The following is a 24,410-nucleotide window of genomic DNA, read 5'->3' as shown; positions in this document are numbered from 1 at the left end:
ACAGAGTTCTGGTTTGAAGTCCTTGAACAAAGTGGTTGTGTCCTGAATGAGAGGACAAGTTGCCAAGGTCTCAGTAAAACGTTCCTGGGTCCTGCCACGCAAATGCATCTCTTGGCTGGGGACTGGGGAAAGAGGACAGGCAAGAGGAGAAACTAAATTAAGATGGCTTTTATCAGGCTGTCTGAAGAGGCATCCTCTCTGCCCCAACTTCCTCTAATGGTATGGCAGGCCTGGCTGGCTGGCTGGCTGGCTGGCTGGCTGACTGCATGGGTGACAGGCTAGAAGGCTGGCTGGCTGGCAGACTGGATGGCTGTCCTCTGTACAAGCCTGTCTCTCCTGTAAGGGGAAGTGACTGGGGAGCCCTAGATGCAGGCTGGGAGATGTAGTTCTAGCATGGAGAAAGACCTTTGGGTTAGGGGGGCGGGTGAAGGGAGAGGCGAGAGAGAAAGGGAGAGGGGACGCAGTGATAGGGAGCTGGAGTGGGGAAGTGCAGAGCCGGAGGCCAAAAATAGAGTCCTCTTCTCCTGAAGAGCTTGTTCCTGTCTCTGTCAGAGAGGGGAGGGCCCCCCTCCCTCCCTCCCCCCCCTCCCTCCCTCCCTCCCTCCCCCCCCCCCCTCTCCATCTTCTGTCCTGAGGGCCTGGGATGTTCCTTCACTCCTCTATTACACAAGATTATTCCATCCCTGCCTCTCTTATCAATTCAGTGCGATACATTTTTTGTTCAGATACAATTCTTCACCATGTTGATCTTTTTTAGAGGAGGTTCAGTCTCAAACCACAGCTTTCCTGGCCACCAGGGGGCAGTGGTGGGTGTATGGAGGGGGCTAATGTGCTGGTCTCGTCTCTGCTGCGTCACCCAGCCAGCAAGGCAGTCAGTCAGACAGTCAGTCAGTTATTTAGCCAGCTAGCCAGACAGACAGCCAGTCATTCAGCCAGTCATTCAGCCAGCCAGCCAGCCAGCCAGTCTGGAGCTGAGCTCAGAGAAGGTCAGTCTGATGGATGCATCCTGACATACCCACTCCCTCTGATGTCACAGCCGGGAATAGCAGCTGTGTGTGCGTGTGTGTGATTGTGCATGTGTGTGTGTGCCAGTGTGGGTATAGACCCGAGGGCGAGGAGCCCAGCCTGGCTGCTGCCCTAGTTTGGGCGAGCAGAGAGAAGAAGAGCGCCATTCATAGCAGTGCCATCTCTGTGTCCCAGAGGGAGGGAGGGAGGGAGGGAGGGAGGGAGGGAGGGAGGGAGGGAGGGAGGGAGGGAGGGAGGGAGGGAGGGAGGGGGGGAGGGGGGAGGGGGGATGGGGGCTGGTCAGTGACCAGGGCCAGCTGGGATGTCACTCTAGCAGCCCCCTACCTCACACACACACACACACGCATGCAAGCACACATATACTGGACGTGCACTTACCATGCGGTTGAGAGAGAAGGGGGGAAGAGTGGAAAGGAGAAGAGAGGAGAGGAGGAGGGAAGAGAGCAGAGGAGAGGAGAGGAGAGGGAAGAGAGGAGAGGAGAGGGAAGAGAGGAGAGGAGAGGAGAGGGAAGAGAGGAGAGGAGAGGAGAGGAGAGGAGAGGGGAGGGAAGAGAGGAGAGGAGAGGAGAAAGAAGGAACACAGATGTGTGCCTGTTTCTCACTGCTGGTGAAAGGCCTGCATCAGCAGCAGCTGCTGAGTTAGCATGTGATGGCAGCAGAGGCTCTGCCTCTGTGTGTTTCTGTGTGTGATCTGTGTGTTTCTGTGCGTGATCTGTGTGTTTCTGTGCGTGATCTGTGTGTTTCTGTGCGTGATCTGTGTGTTTCTGTGTGTGATCTGTGTGTTTCTGTGTGTGATCTGTGTGTTTCTGTGTGTGATCTGTGTGTTTCTGTACGTGATCTGTGTGTTTCTGTGCGTGATCTGTGTGTTTCTGTGCGTGATCTGTGTGTTTCTGTGCGTGATCTGTGTGTTTCTGTGTGTGATCTGTGTGTTTCTGTGTGTGATCTGTGTGTTTCTGTGCGTGATCTGTGTGTTTCTGTGTTTGATCTGCATCCTGCACCAGTGTTTTCCTGAGGCCTGTAAAGGAGGCAGTGCAGCTGGGGGGCCGGAGAGGTGGTGTAGCTGGAGAGGGAGGGTAGAGGTCTAGACCCACCAAACAGGTTTAGGGTTAGATCTAGACTCACCAGACAGGTTTAGGGTTAGATCTAGACTCACCAGACAGGTTTAGGGTTAGGTCTAGACTCACCAGACAGGTTTAGGGTTAGGGTTACCCTGCTCTTCCTGTGTACCATACCCTGTTCATAAAGATGTTTCATCTGCTATGTTTTCAATGTCATGTTCTATTATATATTATCTGGCTGTCGACCACAGTCTAACTGTCATTCTCCTCTCTCCCCCCTCTCTCTCTCTTTCTCCCCCGCAGGGCTCCAGAGATCATCCTGGGTCTGCCGTTCTGCGAGGCCATAGACATGTGGTCCCTGGGCTGTGTGATCGCTGAGCTGTTCCTGGGCTGGCCCCTCTACCCTGGGGCCTCGGAGTACGACCAGGTAACCCATGTCCGGTCTTGTGGGTTTCACTGTGTGTGTGTGTGTGGGGGGGGGGGGGGGGGGGGGGGTTTGAGGATGCCAGGGTTTTTGAATGTACCTGTGTGGCTGTGTGTGTTTTGAGTGTACAGTACGTGTAACACGTGTGTGTGTGTGTTTGAGTGTGTGTGAGTGCACACGTGTGTGTGAGTGCACACGTGTGTGTGAGTGAGTGCACATGTGTGTGCCCTCCCTCCCTGACGGTCCTGTGATCCCACGGTCTCCGTGTTCCTCTGAACCGATGCCACTGAGCCTCTGGTCCAATCAGCAGGCGGGCCTGTGCCCCAGCAGAGGACTGCTCTCCCTCCCCCCCCCTCTGCTCTCACATCAGACTCAGTAGGATCAGCCTTGGAAATCGGCACCCGGAACAATGCGAGCTGTTTCAATGTGTTCCAGCCGAGCAATGAGTCTTCATTCACAAGCCTCAAGCTGGCCCTCTCCTCGCTGACATCAGCTGGAGAACACTTGAATTAGCTTTACCTTGGATTTGCACTTCAAAGGGCATTCAGCATTTCTAGTTCAGTGACCTAGTGTGTGTTTGTGTGGTCGAGTGGTGTGTGATGGTGTGTGTGTAGGCCTGGTAGAGTGGTGTGTGATGTTGTGTGTGTTTGTGTGTGCAGATCCGCTACATCTCCCAGACCCAGGGCCTTCCAGCGGAGTACCTCCTCAGCGCTGGAACCAAGACCACACGCTTCTTCAACAGAGACCCGGACTCCACCTACCCTCTCTGGAGACTCAAGGTAGGTTCTGAACTGGACCGGAGGGAGCTGGGGGATGTCAGGCGACTCCATCGCAGGCTCCGCTTGAGAGTGCACAGGACAGGATTTCTAATCACGATTATTTTCATTTGGCATCGAAATGCACATCCACACAATATGGCACTTCAACATCCATCAATGGGGTGTACCAACTGCACACTGACACTGGTCTTGGAGACATGTGTGTTGTCTATGTATGTGTGTGTGCTTGTGTATGTGTGGGAGTGGAGGTGGCTGAGCGGTTAAGGAATCGGGCTAGTAATCAAAAGGTTGCCGGTTTGATTCCTGGCCGTGCAAAATGACGTTGTGTCCTTGGGCAAGGCACTTCACCCTACTTGCCTCGGGGGAATGTCCCTGTACTTACTGTAAGTCGCTCTGGATAAGAGCGTCTGCTAAATGACTACATGTAAATAGTGTGTGTTGGCAGAGGAAGTGTGTGTGGTGATGTGAGCGTCTGCTTGTCATCCCCAGTCACAGGACGACCATGAGGGAGAGACGGGGATCAAGTCCAAGGAGGCCCGCAAGTACATCTTCAACTGCCTGGATGACATGTCCCAGGTACAACACTGGGTTTCTGTGTGTCACATGTCACATGTCCCTCCTCTGCACACACACACACTCACACTGGCTAAGAAACCCACACACAGCAAAACAGAGAGGTTGTGTTGTGTTACCCCTCCCTCCCTCCCAACCTCCCTCAGTCTCTCTCTTAATAACTCCCAGACTGCTTTAGGAGAGCTCAGTCAGCGGTCAGTCTGGTGCTCGTATCTGTGTGTGACATCAGCGCCGAGCTCGCCGATGTGCCTGAGCGTGGGCTCATGTTGTGACTGTGTCTAACCGGACTGGTTCGATCTGTGCAGAACCGTGGCACTCCAGAACGCAGCCTCTGACTGGCTCTGTGACGCGCAGGAGAGATGGTTCTGGAATCCCGCCGTTTCCTCCAACCAAGCGTTGCGTCTGGTAATGTAGACGCAGTGAGTCATAACAGTGGCTGAACTGGTGGACAGAGGCTCTGATGCTAGCCAAAATATACTCTGGAGCCTCAACTCTCCTCCTCCATGGTGGCTCATGGTGGAGCCTGTCCGGTCCAGCTTCCTGCCTGGTTTCACAGCCGTGGTGAGGCACACCCTGGTGGGGTTTCGATGAATCCCTCATGGCCACCTCCAGGACCCTGGCCTCAGACAGACTCCAGCTGGTTGATGACCCAGAGGGAGGAAGGGTGTGTGTGTGTGTGTGTGTGTGTGTGTGTGAGTGGAGCCTGTCTCATCCCTGTAGAGCTGCACAGCCCTGCTGTGGGTCCGACACATGGCTTCACTTCTCAGATGGAGATCTGTACCGTGGGAGTTGACCACCGGTGCCCAAGGCTCGGGTTTTGCCCAGCACACAAACACATAAACACACGCATGACACAGGAATGCAGCTTTCATTAGACCACTGTGTGTGTGTGTGTGTGTGTGTGTGTGTGCGTGTGCGTGTGTGTGTGCGTGCACTCCTGTCATAAAACACAGAGAATATAAAGACAGGCTGGCTGAGTCACAATGAGGAACACGTAAATAAAACAACAGGCTGGACATCTGCCTTCAGTTGTGTTACGGATGATTGATGAAGGCTCCTAGGGTGAGAAAGGGGTTGGATCCTCGGATCCTATCTTCCTTCCTGCAGTCCTGCCTTCTATCCTGCCTTATTTCCTTCCATCATTCCTTTCCAAAGTCATGTCTGGCTCTGACGGAGGACAGTGAGATTCTCTCCCACCTTGTCCCTCCACCCACCGTGCAGAGAGAGGGAGAGGCAGGGGGAGAGGCAGGGGGCGGAGGCAGGGGGCGGAGGCAGGGGCCGGAGGCAGGGGGCGGAGGCAGGGGGCGGAGGCAGGGGCGGAGGCAGGGGGCGGAGGCAGGGGGAGAGGCAGGGGGAGAGGCAGGGGGAGAGGCAGGGGGCGGAGGCAGGGGGCGGAGGCAGGGGGCGGAGGCAGGGGGCGGAGGCAGGGGGAGAGGCAGGGGGAGAGGCAGGGGGAGAGGCAGGGGGAGAGGCAGGGGGAGAGGCAGGGGGAGAGGCAGGGGGCGGAGGCAGGGGGCGGAGGCAGGGGGCGGAGGCAGGCAGGACAGCTTGCGTGGAGAAAAGGATGTGATCATACTTGGTGCTGACTGAGTGGCAGAGGATCGACTAATGCCGTCCTGGAGATAAGCCCTGTGTCTTTATGAGAAAACAGCTCCTATCTTTGCATGGCAGACCCCAATAAACATGGCGGCTGTCTGTCTCTCTGGGACCAGGCTTGTTTTCGTAAAATATATTTTCTGGTGCATTTCTGCTGTATTGTGACAGTCAGTTAAGAGTGACAGGAAATGGAAGGGAGAGAGAGGGTGGGGAGGACAGGCAGGAAGTGGGTTGAGGCTAGGTCTGACCCTGGGCCCCTGCAGTAAGGCCCAGACGTACACGGTGTGCACACTTAACCGGTGAGCCACTGGAGAGCCCCATGTCTGTTCCAACAGTCCTCTCAGACCAAGCTGGTCCTCTGCCTGGACCGAGTTTTAATAAGCTACAACAACAATCTGTAGTTTATTTTCACTTCGGAGTCCAGATAAGAATCAGAGTGAAGGCGCCGACCATGTCTCCGAGTGGCTGGGCTCTCTGCTGTGTGTACCAGTGTAAATGTTTATCATGTCAGCAGGGTACAGGGTTATCACTGGGTCCTGTGACACACATGTGGACAGCCTAACTGATGGGGCCTTGTGTGTATTAATAGGCGACCGTGGAAATATAAACACTTGTGTTTGTGTTCTGGCCACAGCTACATCAGACACCCCAAATACTCAATACACTCTTTAACACCTCAGGAAGCCTGTCGCTGGGCTTAGGAATGCTAATGTGTGTGTGTGTGTTCCTGCAGGTGAACATGACTACAGACCTGGAGGGCAGCGACATGCTGGCAGAAAAGGCAGACCGTCGGGAGTTCATAGACCTGTTGACTAAGATGTTGACCATCGACGCGGACAAGAGGATCACTCCCATTGAGACGCTCAACCACCCGTTCGTTACCATGACGCACCTCCTGGACTTTCCCCACAGCACACAGTACGTCATGGGACCCCTGTCACCCTCCCACCCCCCCCCCCCCACCCCACCCCACCTTCATCACATGATGCCACATCTGTCCAGAATAGACAGTATTGTCATAACAACCTAATAATACTGTTGAGCAAAATTTTATATCCTGTTTACTCTATATACATCTCGAAAATACCCATAAACACTCTGTCTACATCCATCCCCCTCTCTCTCTCTCTCTCTCTCTCTCTCTCTCTCTCTCTCTCTCTCTCTCTCTCTCTCTCTCTCTCTCTCTCTCTCTCTCTCTCTCTCTCTCTCTCTCTCTGTCCCTCTCTCTTCTCCCTGCCCAGTGTGAAGTCCTGCTTCCAGAACATGGACGTGTGTAAGCGTCGCGTGAACATGTACGACACGGTCAACCAGAGCAAGACGCCCTTCCTGGCTCACGTGGCGCCCAGCACGTCCACCAACCTCACCATGACCTTCAACAACCAGCTCAACACTGTGCACAGCCAGGTAGGCCTCTGCACAAGCTGCTGCTGGCCTGCTTCTTCTTCAGGGCACCAGCGCTGCGTCTGATCGTCCTGTTAGCGCTCGCTGGGGGTAGCGTGTCAGACAGCGCTCCTAGAGGTCGTGGGTTGCAACTGCAGGTTAAGGAGCCAACAGTGGAAGCCGGTAGCAGCCTGTCAGGCAACACACAGTCAGTGTCGAGCTAAAGTAGCCTGTCAGGCAACAGACAGACAGTAAAAGTAGAAGCCTTACTGCAGGTCACATGGGACTGCCGTTCTCCTGTTAAAAACTGCTGATTAGAAACACACACTTCCTGCTTCCTGCTTGTCTTGCATTCTAGGGCTTTCAGGCCTTAAGATCCCCTCCCCTTTCTCCTCCCTCACCTTCCTCCTCTCCTCCCCTTCCTTATCTCCTCTCCTCCTCCCCTTCCTTATCCCCTCTCCTTCTTTCTATCCTCTCCTCCCCTTCCTTATCTCCTCCCCTTCCTTATCCCCTCTCCTTCTTTCTATCCTCTCTTCCCCTTCCTTATCTCCTCCCTCACCTTCCTCCTCTCCTCCCCTTCCTTCTCTCCTCTCCTCCTCCCCTTCCTTATCTCCTCTCCTCCTCCCCTTCCTTCTCTCCTCTCCTCCTCCCCTTCCTTATCTCCTCTCATCCTCCCCTTCCTTCTCTCCTCTCCTCCTCCCCTTCCTTCTCTCCTCTCCTCCTCCCCTTCCTTCTCTCCTCCTCTGCCCCTGCCCTCCCTCCCTCTGAGGGACCGTGAATCTAACCTGCTGACTCTCCGCTTCCTCGTGTGTGTGGAGGAGGTTTTCACATTGTGCTGAATTACATTTCCAGCTTCTCTCTCCCTCTCTCCGCAAACAACCCTGTTTATCGCCAAACGCATCAATGAAACCAAACCCACTGTACACCCGCAACAAAACGTCTGATCCGGGACCCATGCTGTAATGTCTCTCCCACTCCCTGCCCCCCTCCCTGCCCCCCCGCCCAGCCAGGCCTCTCCTCCCCAGGCTCCATGGCATCGGTTAGGTACACAGCATATCTGACTGGGTCTGTCTCCAGGGCTCACATGAGTCGAAACGTTAGCAAGGCTCTGTCTGTGATGAAATGCTACAGCCGTGTATTGATTAGCACTCTCCCACGGTATTCATCCAGAACGCCGCCGAATGAAAACGAAAAATGTAAGTGCCTGGGCGTCGGAGCCCCTCCTCACAGGCCCCTAATGAAAGGCCTGTAATTAGTCCCGGTGTTTTAGCAGCCCTGAGAACATGGGAGTACAGACAGCACTCAGGTGCGTGCTGTGACTCGGGGAGAGAGGTTCGTCTGCAGCCAGGCTGCAACCAGAGCCGTCTTCTCCTTCCTCATGTCTTATTGACGCGTCTCCCCCACGTCCCCGCTGCGTCTCCCCCACGTCCCCGCTGCTGCTGCGGGATGATGTCAGCAGGGGCCGTCTCCGGCAGGAAGTACGGATGATGTCAGGGATGAGATACGGAGGATGTCTAGGAGAGAGATGCTCCATTTGGAGATAAATATAGAGTATAATGGACTGGATGTGCAATATAAATTATATACTCAATGTTGTTATAGTTTATGCTCCTGTGCCACCCTACCCACTCTTTACCGGTGCCCCCCCACCTCCCTCCCTCCTTCTAACCCCCCCTCACCCTGGCTCCTCCCTCCCTCCCCCCCCCCGCCTCCCTCCCTCCTTCTAACCCCCCCTCACCCTGGCTCCTCCCTCCCTCCCCCCCGCCTCCCTCCCTCCTTCTAACCCCCCTCACCCTGGCTCCTCCCTCCCTCCCCCCCCCCGCCTCCCTCCCTCCTTCTAACCCCCCCTCACCCTGGCTCCTCCCTCCCTCCCCCCCGCCTCCCTCCCTCCTTCTAACACCCCTCACCCTGGCTCCTCCCTCCCTCCCCCCTCCGCCTCCCTCCTTCTAACCCCTCCTCACCCTGGCTCCTCCCTCCCTCCCCCCCCGCCTCCCTCCCTCCTTCTAACCCACCCTCACCCTGGCTCCTCCCTCCCTCCCCCCCCGCCTCCCTCCCTCCTTCTAACCCCCCCTCACCCTGGCTCCTCCCTCCCTCCCCCCCCGCCTCCCTCCCTCCTTCCAACCCCCCCTCACCCTGGCTCCTCCCTCCCTCCCCCCCCCGCCTCCCTCCTTCTAACCCCCCCTCACCCTGGCTCCTCCCTCCCTCCCCCCCCCCGCCTCCCTCCCTCCTTCCAACCCCCCCTCACCCTGGCTCCTCCCTCCCTCCCCCCCCCGCCTCCCTCCTTCTAACCCCCCCTCACCCTGGCTCCTCCCTCCCTCCCCCCCCCCCGCCTCCCTCCCTCCTTCCAACCCCCCCTCACCCTGGCTCCTCCCTCCCTCCCACCTTGCTCCCCAACCCCTCCCCCACGCCCCTTTCCTCCCTCATGGTTGTGTTTGCTCCCCTCGTCCCCGCAGGCTTCCAGCCTGGCTCCCACCTCCTCCAGCAGTGCCACCCTCTCCCTTGCCAACCCTGACGTCTCCATACTAAACTACCAATCTGCACTCTACCAGCCCTCTTCCATGGCAGCCGCCGTGGCCCAGCGGAGCATGCCCATCCAGCCTGGCGCTCCCCAGCTCTGCACCGCCCGCCCGGACCCCTTCCAGCAGGCCCTCATTGTCTGCCCGCCCGGCTTCCAAGGTACGCAGCCCACACAGGGTTCCAGGGGGGCCCAGGGGGGCCAAGGGGGCCCAGGGGGGGCCAAGGGGGCCCAGGGAGGCCTAGGGGGGCCCAGGGGGGCCAAGGGGGCCCAGGGGACCCAGGGGGGCCCAGGGCGGCCCAGGGGCCGGTCCTGTTGCCTGGAGTCAGCTCTGTGCTGATGCGTAGCTGCTGGTGTGTGGGCTGGATGATAGATGTATGTTTGCTGCTCTCCCAGAATATATGTCCTCAGGGGGAATGTCCGACTCCAGGGCAGCAGCTCCAGGGCAGCAGCGTGTACTCCTCATCACAGGACAGGCTGGGAGATGCCCTGAGAAGATGAAGAAGCAATTAGTCATGTGGAAGGAATGTTAATATCTATGACTGATGCTTTTTTTTGTTTTTGCCCAGCTGGCATGTTTGTGTTTTCTTAGCTGTGCTAAGGGCTGCAAAAGTTCCTGCAGATAGAGGCGCTGCGACGCTTGAGTCTGCGCTCTTAAGCGTGGGAGGAATCCCAAACATCCAATGTCATTTGGGGATTTTAAGTGGATGGGATGGTAGACAGGACGCAGTCTTTCTGTGTGTTGTGTTGTGCTGTGTTGAGGTGTTGTGTTGACAGTGTGTGTCTGTGTGTGTCTTCAGGGTTGCAGGCCTCCCCATCCAAACACACTGGCTACTCTGTGCGGATGGAGAACGCGGTTCCCATAGTGACACAGGCCCCGGGGGCCCAGCCATTACAGATCCAGTCTGGACTACTCACACAGGTAGGCTCTCTCTCTCTACTCACATCATATATCTCTCTCTGTCTTGCCCTCTCTCTTTCTCTTTACATCTCTCTCTCCTTACAACTTTCTCTCTCTATCTATCCATCTCTCTCTCTCTATCTCCATGCATCTATTTCTTTTAGTGGTTTTCTTTATAAATAGCCGTCCTCAGTGTGCATGTTAAGGCCAAACAGACAAAGTGGATCTGAGTGCAGGAAGGTCAGCAAAAAGACATAGCCCCCCCCCCCCCAGAACAGCCTTGTGAGGGCTCTGTCTCCTGCAGCCCCTGGCCCCAGCCTAGCTCAGGCCTCACCTCCAGCCCACCCAGCCCGTCTCAGCCCAGGCTTGGGGCTCCTCTCCCTGGGTGTTTGTGAAGGACGGGGAGGGTGTCTGGGGGGAGGCCGCAGGCAGCCAGGCAGGCAGGCAGGCAGGCAGGCAGGCAGGCAGGCAGGCAGGCAGGACCTTTATCTAGAGCAGGAATGCAGAAAATGTGGAAACAATTGGAGATGGAGAGCCTGGGCTTTCAAAAACCCCGAAGTGACAATGGGTTTTTCACCCAGGGAGAGAGGGAGGCACGGGGAGGCATCGTGGGGCGAAGGGGGGGCTGTGGTGGCAAGGGCCCTGGGAAGAAAAGGCCTTCTAACTGGGTTACCAGCTTGTGGCAGACGGGCCTGTTACACAACACAAGCACCCGGGGAAGGAGGAATGTAAATAGGCAGAGGAGAGAGAGAGAGTTGGAGGAGAGAGTTAGGAGAGAGAGGGAGTTAGCAGAGAGAGAGGGAGTTAGAGGAGAGGGAGTTAGAGGAGAGAGAGAGGGAGGGAGTTAGAGGAGAGAGAGAGAGGGAGTTAGAGGAGAGGGAGTTAGAGGAGAGTTAGAGGAGAGGGAGTTAGAGGAGAGAGAGAGGGAGGGAGTTAGAGGAGAGAGAGAGAGGGAGTTAGAGGAGAGGGAGTTAGAGGAGAGGGAGTTAGAGGAGAGTTAGAGGAGAGGGAGTTAGAGGAGAGGGAGTTAGAGGAGAGAGAGAGGGAGGGAGTTAGAGGAGAGAGAGAGAGGGAGTTAGAGGAGAGGGAGTTAGAGGAGAGTTAGAGGAGAGGGAGTTAGAGGAGAGAGAGAGGGAGGGAGTTAGAGGAGAGAGAGAGAGGGAGTTAGAGGAGAGGGAGTTAGAGGAGAGAGAGAGGGAGGGAGTTAGAGGAGAGAGAGAGAGGGAGTTAGAGGAGAGGGAGTTAGAGGAGAGTTAGAGGAGATGGAGTTAGAGGAGATGGAGTTAGAGGAGAGAGAGAGAGGAGAGAGTTAGGAGAGAGAGGGAGTTAGAGAAGGGAGAGAGGGAGTTAGAGGAGAGGGAGTTAGAGGAGAGAGAGAGAGTTGGAGGAGAGAGTTAGGAGAGAGAGGGAGTTAGAGGAGAGAGAGGGAGTTAGAGGAGAGGGAGTTAGAAGAGAGAGAGAGTTAGAGGAGAGAGAGGGAGTTAGAAGAGAGAGAAGGAGTTAGAGGAGAGAGAGAGTTAGAGGAGAGAGAGGGAGTCAGAGGAGATGGAGTTAGAGGAGAGAGAGAGTTAGAGGAGAGAGAGGGAGTTAGAAGAGAGAGAAGGAGTTAGAGGAGATAGAGAGAGTTAGAGGAGACAGAGGGAGTCAGAGGAGAGAGAGGGATTTAGAGGAGAGAGAGAGTTAGAGGAGAGAGTGGGACTTAGAGGAGAGAGAGTTAAAAGAGAGAGAGGGAGTCAGAGGAGAGAGTTAGAGGAATGTGATGTTGTAAGAGTTTTGCTGCAACAAATACTGGACTGCTTTAATTGTTAATAGATGGTGCAAATGGTATTAAAGAAACAACTTCTCTGTTTTCACAAAAGGTGCTAATCAGTAGAAGGTCATGAAGCCATCAGTGTTCCAGACACACACAGGAATATCTCCGGGCATGTTCTAGATGCTTCTTCTGGCGCTGTGCGTCACAGTCATGAAGCGACTCCTTTCACAGCTGCCTGAATGGGGCTGTGAATTTAATTAAAACCTGAGCTGATTTAGCTAATGCTGAAAACATCAGCAAGTATACACACGCACACACACGCACACACACACACACGCACACACACGCACACACACACACACACACACACAGACACACGTCCACACACAGACAGGAAGATGCAGACGGTCTTTATTAAAGCTCAGTCTTGTCTGCTGTTCTGTGTTTGTGCCCGTGTGTTGGAAGAGTTGTGCACGTTTTCACAGACGTGTTTGCTTCGACGTTCCTACTACTACATCACTGTGTGTTTATCTAACGTCACCCATGTTAATGTCAGTGTGTAGACCTAATAAAAGAATGTTCCGGAAGTAGTCCAGATTTCACAGAAACAGCTGGCTAGGTTGGTAGGTGATGAGATGATGACAGCTGCCCCCCCCCTCTCTCTCCCCTCTCTCCCCCCCCCTCCCCCCCAGCAGGCCTGGCCCAGCGCCCCCCAGCAGATCCTCCTCCCCCCCGCCTGGCAGCAGCTCACGCACACCTCGGTCCAGCACGCCACCGTCCTCCCCGACGCCATGACAACCACGCAGCCCCTCGCCAACTGGAGGTCAGGAACAGCACACGCTGCTGGTGTGGCTTTCAAGGCAGTCGATCAGTTATATGTTTGTAGATGATGTGCTTGTGTGCGTGTGTGTTTGTGGGTCTTTGTGTATGCGTGTGTGTTTGCAGGTGTGCATGTGTGTGTCTGTTCAGGTTAATTTTGCAGGGGATGTTAGATGTTCAAACCCTCTCTGTCTTTGTGTCAGTTAGTGTCCTCAGAGAGACGACTGTCGCACTTCCTCTGCAGAGCTGCCTGTGTCAGCTCCTCCTTCTCTCCCTCCCTCTCTGACCTGCTCTCTCCTTCTCTCCTTCTCTCCCCCCCTCTCTGGCCTGCTCTCTCCTGCTCTCCTTCTCTCCTTCTCTCCCCCCCTCTCTCTCCTGCTCTCCTTCTCTCCTTCTCTCCCCCCCTCTCTGGCCTGCTCTCTCCTGCTCTCCCCCCATATTTGGCCTGCTCTCTCCTTCTCTCCTTCTCTCCCCCCCTCTCTGGCCTGCTCTCTCCTGCTCTCCTTCTCTCCTTCTCCCCCCCCCTCTCTGGCCTGCTCTCTCCTTCTCTCTCTCCCTCCCTCTATCTCCCCCTCTCCCCTGATCCCTCCTTCTCTGTCTCCCTCTCGCCCCTGCTCCCTACTGCTCTCTCTTCACACACTCAATCTGTTTCCTCACTCACTCCCTCCCTCCCTCTCTCTCTCTCTCTTCATCACCACTCTCTCTACAGCCCACTCCCCCAGCTCTCCTCCTCTAGTCTTTCTTTGTTTCTCTCCGTTTCCCTCAGTCCCTTCAGCACTCTCTCTGTCACCGACCTCCTTTTCTAGCGTGGTGACTGTTGCCACCTACAGGACAGTATGTGAAGTACATAGTCGCCTTCACTTTCTGTTGAAGCATCTGTTTCATCTGCAGGATTCATCACAACTTTTCAGGAAAATTCAGACATTTTCATTAAGAAACACTGTCATGCTAACTTGTTAGCTTCTTGCCTTTCAGGAACTCACACCCTCATGGCAGCCATTACAATCCCATCATGCAACAGCCAGCCTTGCTGGCTGGTCACGTGACCCTCCCTTCCAACCAGCCTCTGAATGTGGGCGTGGCCCACGTGATGAGGCAACCATCAACCAATAACAACCACTCTTCCTCAAAGAACAAGAAGCAGCATCAGGTGTCTGCCAGGTAAACCAGCAGGCCCAGTCTGTCAGCCTACACAAACAACACTGTACATTAGGTTACTTAGAACTACCATGAGAATACATAACACTACCTAAGGTATCAACATTGTAGGTACATAGGAGCTATTATAGGAGTTTTATAGTCATAAAACTGTTAGGCATCAAGTGTTAGCAGAACGTGTAATAAGGCACAGTGCAGTTGAGGACTGTTAAGAGTTAAGTGGGGAAGTTGAAGGTTGTGTTGCCAAAACAAGATCAGTGTGAACTTCCACTTACCCCTGGAAAACCCAACCTCCCCCATACCAAGTGCCACGTGTGCTGCTAAACCATTATGCTGCATAGCATTTACATTTACATTTAGTCATTTTAGCAGACACTCTTATCCAGAGCGACTTACAGTAAGTACAGGGACATTCTCCCCGAGGCAAGTAGGGTGAAGTGCCTTGCCCAAGGACACAACGTCATTTGGCACGGCCGGGAATCGAACTGGCAACCTTCAGATTACTAGCCCGCTTCCCTCACCGCTCAGCCACCTGACGCCCCCATAGCAGTTCCTATCTACTTACAGTGCTGAAGCTTTAGGTATTTCTATGTAGATACCTGAGGTATTTCTATGTGTTTACATGGTAGTTAATGTAAAGTGTTGTCTATGAATGTGTACACCGTGTAAATGTCTCTGTGTCATGCTGGACTTTCTCTCACCTGTGGTCTCCCCCCCCCCCCAGAAACATGTCGGCCTACGAGGTGTCGTCCTCCCAGGCGGTGCTCTCTCCTCAGCGCTCCAAGCGCGTGAAGGAGAACACGCCCCCTCGCTGCGCCGTGCTGCAGAACGTCTCCTCCTCCTCCTCCGGCTGCGGCCCGCCCCCGGGCTGCGGGGGCGGGGGCTGGGGCGGAGGAGGAGGAGGAGGGGGGGAGGCGGAGCAGGCCTCCAGCACCACGAGAGACCCCCCTCACCAGAGCCACCACCACCACCACGGCCCCAGGCAGACCATCGTCATCCCCGACACGCCCAGCCCCGCGGTCAGCATCATAACCATCAGCAGCGACACGGACGACGACGACGACCACAAACAGACCAATCACAGGTCAGACACTCGACCGGCAAAACGCTCAGTGGTCCCCCCGTTGTGGAAATACACCAACACGCAAGCTAAAACGTCATATAAAAACAGGATAGAATTGTCCACTCCTGAGGGGTATTCCCTGAAAGATGGTTATGCGACATACCCGGGTAAGTTAACTCTCATCTGACACACAGTGTTGTAGCAACATTGCCAGTAAGCTGCTACAACATTGTGTGTCAACTGGAGAGTTAATTTACCCGGTTATGTCGCATAACCAGCTTTCCGGGAATACCCCTCTGGAACAGGAAGTGTTACCCTAACCCTTGTTTACTTCCTGGTTCTTCCAGCTCTTCCTCCAAGCACAGGAAGAACGTCATCAGCTGTGTGACGGTGCGGGATTCCCCGGACTCGGACTCCTCCTGCAACAACAGCCCGTACGCCGTGGAGACGCGCCCCGGCAACAACAACAACAACAGCTACGACTCCAAGGCGCCCCTGCTGGACAACTGCGGCAGCAACGGAAACCCTCGCTCCATCATCATCCCCCCCCTGAAGAGCCAGTCCGGAGAGCTTCTGAGCACGTGCGAGAGGCTGATGCCAGGTGAGGGGTCTGGAGACGCCATGTCTTCCATGGGTCCAGCGTAGTGAGGGTGGGTCTAGCACTCAAGGATGGGTCTAGCACTCAAGGATGGGTCTAGCTGGGCGGTAGAGCGTTGGATTGCAGCTCAAGAGGTTGCCGATGCAAACTCCCCCCCCCCCCCCTCAGTATGCTACTTTGGATAAAGGCGTTTGCTAAATTAATATAACGTACATTATGTAAGAACATAGTTTGGAAGACTCGATGGCTTGACTTACGTTTTGGTGTCCTTGTATTCCTTTTTTAATGTTCAGATGCAATGAACCATCAGAACTCTGTCTACAAGTTTAAGTCCTCCAATGGCATGGTCGCGGCTAACAACCACCTGTCTGGGGGCGTGTCTGGGGGCGGGGCCTACCGCCAGCAGCGCTCCGGGCCACACCCCTTCCAGCAGCAGCCTCTCAATCTGAGCCAGGTATGGAGAGAGCATGTAAGAGCCCCTACGTACACCGTTACACTACACACACCTGTACTACCTGTTTACAATCACACCTTTACACTACACACACACACCTGTACTACCTGTTTACAATCACACCTTTACACTACACACACACACCTGTACTACCTGTTTACAATCACACCTTTACACTACACACACCTGTACTACCTGTTTACAATCACACCTTTACACTACACACACACACACCTGTAGCAAGTTAATTTAACACCAGGAGGGTGGTGATGATGATGACAAGTGAACCTATATAAACAGTCAACGAGTGAAATGAACACTGCTAGTGAAAAATGTACCTTACATCATGCTTCATATGAGTGAGAATCTCGTCTGTGTCCTTCCTGTGTTGTCTGTGTGGACCGCCCAGGCCCAGCAGCACATGGTAGCCGAACGTAACGGAGGCCATCGTCGCCAGCAGGCCTACATCACCCCCACCATCACCGCCCAGGCCCCTTACACCTTCCACCACAACAGCCCCTCCCACACCGCCAACGTGCACCCCCACCTGACCGCCACCCACCTGCCTGGCCAGACCCACCTCTACACCTACACCACGCCAGCGGCCTTGGGCTCCACCGGAACCGTGGCCCACCTGGTGGCGTCCCAGGGCTCAGCCCGCCACGCCGTCCAGCACACCAGCTACCCAGGGGGCATCGTGCACCAGGTGCCCGTCAGCATGGGCCACGGGGTGCTGCCCTCGCCCACCCTCCACCACAGCCAGTACCAGGCCCAGTTTGGCCACCAGACATACATCAGTGCCTCCCCTGGCTCCACAGTCTACACTGGATACCCCCTGAGCCCTACCAAGGTCAACCAGTACCCTTACCTCTAGAGCCCTCACACTGGAGCCCGGGACCCAGCACTGCTGCTTAACCCCCTCACCCACCAACCCTGACCCCCCACCCCTCACCCATGCCCAGTCACCTCTACTCCCTCCTCCCCCCACCACCACCCTGCCAGACAAACACCTGCAATCCTAATCAAACTCTTTCGTTTAACTTGAAGATGAACGACAAAGGGGAATAGAGAGGAAGAGGAAAGGCTCAGCCACTCTAAGGAGAAGGAGGGGGGGGGGGGGATTTTTAGGAGAGTTCAGTGATTTTTCTTTCTTTCAATCCATCTTTTTCCCTTGAAAGGGCCAGTTTTGCGTTCTTCTCCTTGACCATTTATATTTCTCACTCAAAATGAAAGTCACGTTTTCGTTCTACAGCAAGGTCTCCTAAACGGACCTTTCGAAAGAGACGGAGAGATGGAGGTTTTCTGATCATTTCGTTTCATTTTTTTTCCCCCTCTGGAGCTGGGAACTGACAGTCCGCCAGGGGTCACTTCCTGGAGGAGCCCCAAGACACTTAGGAGAAGGTGAAATATGGAAACCTGCTGCTCTTTAAAGAAAAAAAAATGTTGATGGCCTTGAACTGTCTTATACATTTCCAAATAATTTCTGGTCCCACCCTTCCCTCCTTAGCAGACATCTGGAGGAAGCTTCTGGAAATATAAGCGATGAAAAGACTTAACTTTCTTGTGTATTTATAGGTATTTTACCTCTTTGTTTTCACCTTAAGAGTCCTTCAGTAGGTAGGTGTCTTAGCAGGGACCCGTCTTTACAATGTAGCAGTCTGCACCCCTTTTATTTTATTGAACAACTTGTTTTTCTGATACCAATAGAACCCATTCGCTTCTTCTTGTTTCAATGTGATTGCACAAAGTGGGTATAATAACATAGGCATGTACAACGTGATTGTCTGTGTGTGCGTGTGCTACTGTCGGCCATATTTCGTGTGTGTAGTCCATTGCCCCGGAGCCCTGTGCAGTCCAATGTTGTGTTCACACCGAAAGCAAAGCAAATTATTCGTGGGAATGAAGCGACATTTTCGTCATCGACCATGTCCGAAATGACTACTATAAACAAATACGAAGTAGTGTCATATGGCAGAAGATGCCCAGAGACAACTACAATACTCTTGCCCTCTTTTACTTCTAAAACGTCAGTGACATTTATACATTTTTTAGCAGACGCTTTTATCCAAAGCGACTTCCAAGAGACATCTCAACATTGATAAACTTTCGCGACACAGCGGCACACGAGTTTTTCGCTCGGGTTGAACATCTTCAACGCCAAGCGATAGACGCGAGTGTTTGCATAGACTTTACATGTAATATCGTAGCGAGAAAAATGTGCTTGGCGTTCGGTGTGAACACAGCATTAGGTTTGAGCGTCATCCCCGTAGTGCCTTACATATAACCACAGTTTACTGGGCCTGGACCCTCCACAACCCACAGACAGACTAGCTACGACAACAAGGTTTCTAGGTTGGTTTGGCCTAGTGGGGGCCGAGTGCTCCTAGCCCTCTTCCAGGTGTAAGCCTAGCTTATCAGCCTCTGTCTCCTCTCCGTAGGACAGTCTTGTCAGAGTTCAGGCTCAGCCGGCCTGTTAATGTGTGCATGAGGTAGCTTGCCTGGGGTACTGAACCAAAGTCATTAGCTTAATACTTGTTTGTACTGAATATAACTGTAAATATATATATAAGAATCTGTGTGTACGGTATACTTATTAGTTTTGATCAAAGTGGTACACATGGCTAGGCTTTAGCTGGAGTGTGGTCGTCATACCGAGTTCTTGTACAGGAACAGAAGTATTAGCACCAGAGAAATCAGAGTGAACTGAAAAGGTTGAAAAACAGAAAGTGACTATCAAAAGGAATGATGCCACCTGTTTAGGACGTGAAACAGTTCAGAGGCACTCCCGGAAGGACCTAAACGAAGGCTGCGAGGATGGGCTTGTGGGATACGATGACTCCCAGCCGGATGGCTGATGAGAGCCTGGTTCCTTATAAAAGATAGCATCCCCTTTCTACGGCAACTGCTCAGTGGCACATTGAAGATTGCAAAACTGAGTTATGGTCAGCGCCATGTTGAAGAAAAAAAATTGAGAACAGAAAACTATATTGGGGGAAATAGTTTGGGATATTTTGACGGGAGTCAATAAAGTAAAATCGCCGGAAGCAAACCGAAATGCAATACCACGAAGATCCACCTATCAGGGCACTAGTAAGGGTTAGACAAATGAGTTATTACGCTTCATGTTTAGTAGCTAGGGGTGGGGGCTTGGTCTGATTGAAGTGGGAGAAGCAGAGTTTCGGGGCCTGTTAAGAGTGAGATGAGCATGTTGATGAATACGTAGAGCTGTGGGGGTACTAGACGGATGCACACCAAACTCTGATCATACCAGTTGATTGGTGGTTGTTGTTGTGGTCGCAAGATTCATGGAAGTTATCAGTCTTTAGGGCTGGGAGGGTGGCAGTGTGTTGTCGCTCTCAGCAGAGAGAGACACCTGAGCAGAGAGGTGCTACAAAGAGAGAGAGAGAGAGAGAGAGCAGAGAGGTGCTACAGAGAGAGAGAGATCAGAGAGTTGCTATAGAGAGAGAGATCAGAGAGTTGCTAAAGAGAGAGATCAGAGAGGTGCTACAGAGAGAGAGTTGCTATAGAGAGGGACCTGAGTAGAGGGGGTGCTATAGAGAGGGATCTGAGTAGAGGGGGTGCTATATAGAGGGATCTGAGTAGAGGGGGTGCTATAGAGAGGGACCTGAGTAGAGGGGGTGCTATAGAGAGGGACCTGAGTAGAGGGGTGCTATAGAGAGGGATCTGAGTAGAGGGGGTGCTATAGAGAGGGACCTGAGTAGAGGGGTGCTATAGAGAGGGACCTGAGTAGAGGGGGTGCTATAGAGAGGGACCTGAGTAGAGGGGTGCTATAGAGAGGGACCTGAGTAGAGGGGTGCTATAGAGAGGGACCTGAGTAGAGGGGGTGCTATAGAGAGGGACCTGAGTAGAGGGGGTGCTATAGAGAGGGACCTGAGTAGAGGGGGTGCTATAGAGAGGGACCTGAGTAGAGGGGTGCTATAGAGAGGGATCTGAGTAGAAGGGGTGCTACAGCATACACCTGGAAGAGCTCCTCAGAGTTTGATGGGTCACCACTGACTGTCCATTTGTCTTCTAAACCATGTGCTCCACAGCCCGCGCTGCATCAGGCAGAAGGGACATGACAGACATAGAGGCCGTGCCGGCTGTGTGTTGAGGCCATGCCGGCTGTGTGTTGAGGCCATGCCGGCTGTGTGTTGAGGCCATGCCGGCTGTGTGTTGAGGCCGTGCCGGCTGTGTGTTGAGGCCGTGCCGGCTGTGTGTTGAGGCCATGCCGGCTGTGTGTTGGCTGCCTAGAACCTGTGTATGTCCCTGTCTGGCAGCCAGTCGTTCTGCTTCTGCTCATCCTGGTCTAGAGACAGACCCTGTGTCCTGCCATAGTCATTTAGCATTTTAAGGTGATTTTGGTTTTTATGTTAATGAACATTTTACATGGCTGTGGGTATATTGTGTGTGTTTTTTTAGTGTTTTGTTTTTTTAGAGATTGTTGCAATAATTCTTGTAGATGTTTTATCAGTGTGAGAGTTTTATAATTATGTGATGTGTAACCTGGGGTTGGTGTTCAGTCATCTGGAATATTCCTAGGAAGGGTTGTCTGTGTTGGCAGTATTCTGACACCTTGGTGAAGGTGTTGATAATTCTTCAGGATCCTGATATTGCTAGGTAACATAGGCTTGAGTGTGCCAGACCCAGGCTTGAACCCCTTAACCCACCAACTGCCACAAAGACAAGCCCTGACTGGTTCTTCAGGGTTCAAAGACCACTTGTGATTGGTCAGTCAATTCTCCTGGTACTTGTGTCCAATACTACTCCACACTCCCCCCCCCCCCCCCCCCCACGTCTCCAGAAAGCCTTGGGGTTCTGGCAGTCAAAGATGTGATGATGCAGAGTATATTGTTGGTGGTTACATGTTTTTTTCAGTTTTATTCTGGGGTTTTTTGTATTTAGTGTTTTTTTGCTTGTGTTTATGCATTTTCTGTGAGGCCCCTGGGCTGAAGAACACACCCAGGCAGATCACTTGTGTTCTGTGATGATGTTGGACTCTACCACCTCCACTCCCCCCCCCTTCTCCTCCTCCTGCCCCTCCTCCCCCTCCCTTCTCCTCCCTAGGAAGACTACTGAAACATTCCACTGTGGAGAGACCCTAGCATTTGTGTTGCCCCCCTCACTATCCTCCAAGCCCCCTCTCCTGCCCCCTACCACTGTCCCTCACCATGGAAACGACACCATGGAAACGACACCACCATCATCCAAGACTTCTCTCTCTTCCCACCAAAGAAAGTGAAGCTGAAGGCACACAATGCGTCCTGTTTGAGACAGTAGATCCCGGGAGGGAAGAACAGTAGATTCATCCTCTACCTGACTTTGTGTGTTTGTTTAGGATGTTTGGAGACAGCAAGGACCACAAATTACTCACGCTCACTCGTCTGATTTGATCAGGGTTAACCTGAGGCCAGTCCAAGGCCATGCCATTGTGAAGAGGGTCAACTTTCTGACCACAGACCTTCAAACTCCGACAGTATGACTTAGAGAAATTACCCTAGTACAGAACATCTATAAGTTTGTTTCACTCAAGAAAACACTCAAGTAGAGTCAAAAATCTCTTCAATAGTTTATTCAGTACTTTCTATTACGTTGTTTGATGTTGTGTTTTAGCTTTATTAATGTTGTAAGTAAATGAAGTTGTACAAGAATCTGTCATGAGATAGTGTGCCATGAAATTAATCAAAATACCAACTATACCTTTAAGTGAGGGTCACGAGCACAACATGAATGTAACATGTGACCTGCAGAATCAGTCATGCTTTAGATTGTTCTTCTTTGCATTATTCAGTTTGATGACATCATTTGTTGCCATGCAAGATGCAATAATTCTGTGTTTCCCACCTGAACAACTTCACTCAGCATAGACTCTTGTATTTGATTGTTTCGTTCACTTTAATCAGATTTGGAAACTATGAAACACCTTTTCGTGAAATTATGAAGTTTGTTTCAATGTGTATATATGCGTTAGTTTTTTTTTCAACCCTGTGTTTAACTTGTGTTTAGTGCTTTACAAATCAGATATATGTGCATCAGTGCAGATGCAGTGACCTTACGATTACCAAAACGTGCTTGATGAAGATTGAGGTGTGTTGGTGTTAAGTTCTTCAGAATATCGTCTCCCCTGCTAGTCATCTCAGTGTTAGAATATTGCCTTCCAAATAACACACTAGACCCACAGAGCTTTAAGGTGTGGTTTTAATTTGAGAGCCCCCCCAAAATATTCTCCCCCCCTCTCTGTCTCTCTTCTCCCTTTCTCTCTCTCCTCTCTCTCTTCTCTTTTCTCTCTCTCTCTCTCTCTCTCTCTCTCTCTCTCTCTCTCTCTCTCTCTCTCTCTCTCTCTCTCTCTCTCTTCTCCCTCTCACTCTCTCTCTCTCCTCCCTCTCTGTCTCTGTCTCTCTCTTTTTTCACTCTTTCTCCCTCTGACACCTGGAATTTTCTCAAGCTTTCTTGTTGTTTGAATGCTCCTGCCACAGTACATGAGAACAGTGTCAAACATCTGCATTGTCCCGCTAAGCAGTCTGTCATACATGGGTCCTTGTGTGAAATGCAGATAAACATTCCTGAAGGTTTGGCCCCTCAATGCCAGGGAACCTTCTCAGGCCAAACTCTTCTGTGACTTGAAACTTAACAAGAAACTACAGTATGGAGAACCCCCCCCCCCACACACACACACACACACACACACACACCATCCAGAGTATTTACTATCATTTCAAACTCGGGCCAGGAAAAAGAGGGAGAACTCTTGTGTTCTTTGAGAAACACCCATATACCAGTAGCAGAAGCATTCTACCAGCCCTCTCATAGATGTGTCTATGCATCTTTACTTGGACGGTCACCTTCTCTCCTGTTAGGTTTCATTAGGCGTTTAAAGTGGAGGTGGGGAAGGGTGTGAGGCCTCCATTTGAGTGTTACAATTTGAGAATTACTCACTCGTGAACTTCAGAACCAAAATGTCTCTGAGTGTCTTCTGTTCCCTTTTGCTCAAAGTGTGAGGTATCTAATTTTCATATGATTCTTATCGATGTTCTTATTGATGTGTACAAACTGTAACCATTCTTTTGACAAATTGTAGTGTAATATGTTTGGAATAGTACCAGCTCACATTCGAAACAAGCTCTGTTATATTTGGTAGGTTTCTTGGCCTAATTGATTCCCATAGTGAAAGGCTATCCCCCTGACAGACTTTGGGACGTACGGGAGTAACTGCTGTTTTGACGAGTCAGATATGGCTGTGACTCCCAATACTAAACTGCTGTGGTTGTTATCTACTTAAGACATGTTTTGTACTTGCATAACAACATTTGCAAATGATGAAAGTGAAAAAAAAGACTATTTTTCTACATTGTCTCAAGACCTAAGAGTGTATCAACCCCCATGAATCCATGTTTGTGTCCATTGCTGTAGGTTTCTCAAAGATCTCGTTCTGTTGTCGTTCAAGCTATTCTGTGCTGCAGTATTTCCTAGTCTACTTCTTCCTGCGTTTTCCGTCTCATTTACCTTTGTTTTATTGGACATTTGTGTTGTTTCTTTGTTTCAATCAGTTGGTATAGCATTCTATGTAATACTCTTCCATAGACTAATATTATTAAGTATGTTATGAGAATGGATATTTTACTGGCTTCATAGAATGTTTAACTAAATATAATAATGATAAGAAGAATGATTAATTACTCCTAACAAATTGAGTACTTGCTAAGCGCTTGTGTTACCATTAAGATGTTGTGTGTTTCTCTTAATCATTTTCGTTGTAGAAAAATGGAGTGAATTTATATTAGGCTTCGAAAAACTAATGATAGCATTGTACATTTACGGAGGATTTTAACAGGCTGACAACTTGGTCTTAGAAGAATATAGTTATTTGACCTGTCTTCTTGACTAACCGTAGGGAGAGAAGGGGCTGGCGTTGTGGTGAACTATGTTATAGCTTGACATTCACTGTTACTTTTGATCATTTTTTCGGTCTCCGAGGTGAATCGAGTTATTAATGAGAATTTGTATGCTCACATATGCATATTGTATATGTGTAGAAATGTAACCCCACTTTGTCTTGGATTGACATTAAACTGTTAAGTCACGGCACCAGTCTTCTGTCTGTTATTTGCTCATCTTTCCGGGTGTGTGTGTTTATGCGATGCCTTGTTTTACTACCATTAGGGACCAGAAATCCCCAAAAGGATGGTAAACTAAGAAACCCCCTCTTGATCCTCACAACTTCAACTGAAGGACTGACTATGAACGGGACTGTGATAGTTTGTTGTGGAAGCAACTATACAGCTACACATCTGCTGGGCCAGTCCATTCCTAGTT

At 52.0% G+C, this 24,410-nt stretch overlaps 1 protein-coding gene across 2 annotated transcripts; it reads left to right on the top strand.

Annotated features, from left to right (window-relative positions):
• Window positions 1-2,390: 2,390 nt before the first annotated feature.
• On the top strand, window positions 2,391-24,180 carry hipk2 (homeodomain interacting protein kinase 2). 2 transcript variants are annotated; one of them, XM_062462567.1, is made up of 14 exons: window positions 2,391-2,511; window positions 3,168-3,287; window positions 3,777-3,863; window positions 6,190-6,374; window positions 6,698-6,860; window positions 9,290-9,512; window positions 10,152-10,273; window positions 12,701-12,828; window positions 13,800-13,985; window positions 14,707-15,066; window positions 15,393-15,646; window positions 15,937-16,097; window positions 16,507-19,598; window positions 19,822-24,180. In XM_062462567.1, exons 1-13 carry the CDS (start codon window positions 2,434-2,436, stop codon window positions 16,969-16,971), a joined length of 2,532 nt encoding a protein of 843 aa, XP_062318551.1. In that variant the 5' UTR covers window positions 2,391-2,433; the 3' UTR covers window positions 16,972-19,598; window positions 19,822-24,180. The 2 variants fall into 2 exon arrangements, with proteins under 2 accessions (XP_062318551.1, XP_062318550.1); XM_062462566.1 differs by having other exon boundaries at window positions 15,937-16,112; window positions 16,507-19,636; window positions 19,994-24,180.
• Window positions 24,181-24,410: the final 230 nt, after the last annotated feature.

This window comes from Osmerus eperlanus, chromosome 5 (genome assembly GCF_963692335.1).
Source record: "Osmerus eperlanus chromosome 5, fOsmEpe2.1, whole genome shotgun sequence".
Lineage (NCBI taxonomy): Eukaryota > Metazoa > Chordata > Actinopteri > Osmeriformes > Osmeridae > Osmerus > Osmerus eperlanus.
This window is presented reverse-complemented; position numbering and strand designations above follow the sequence as displayed.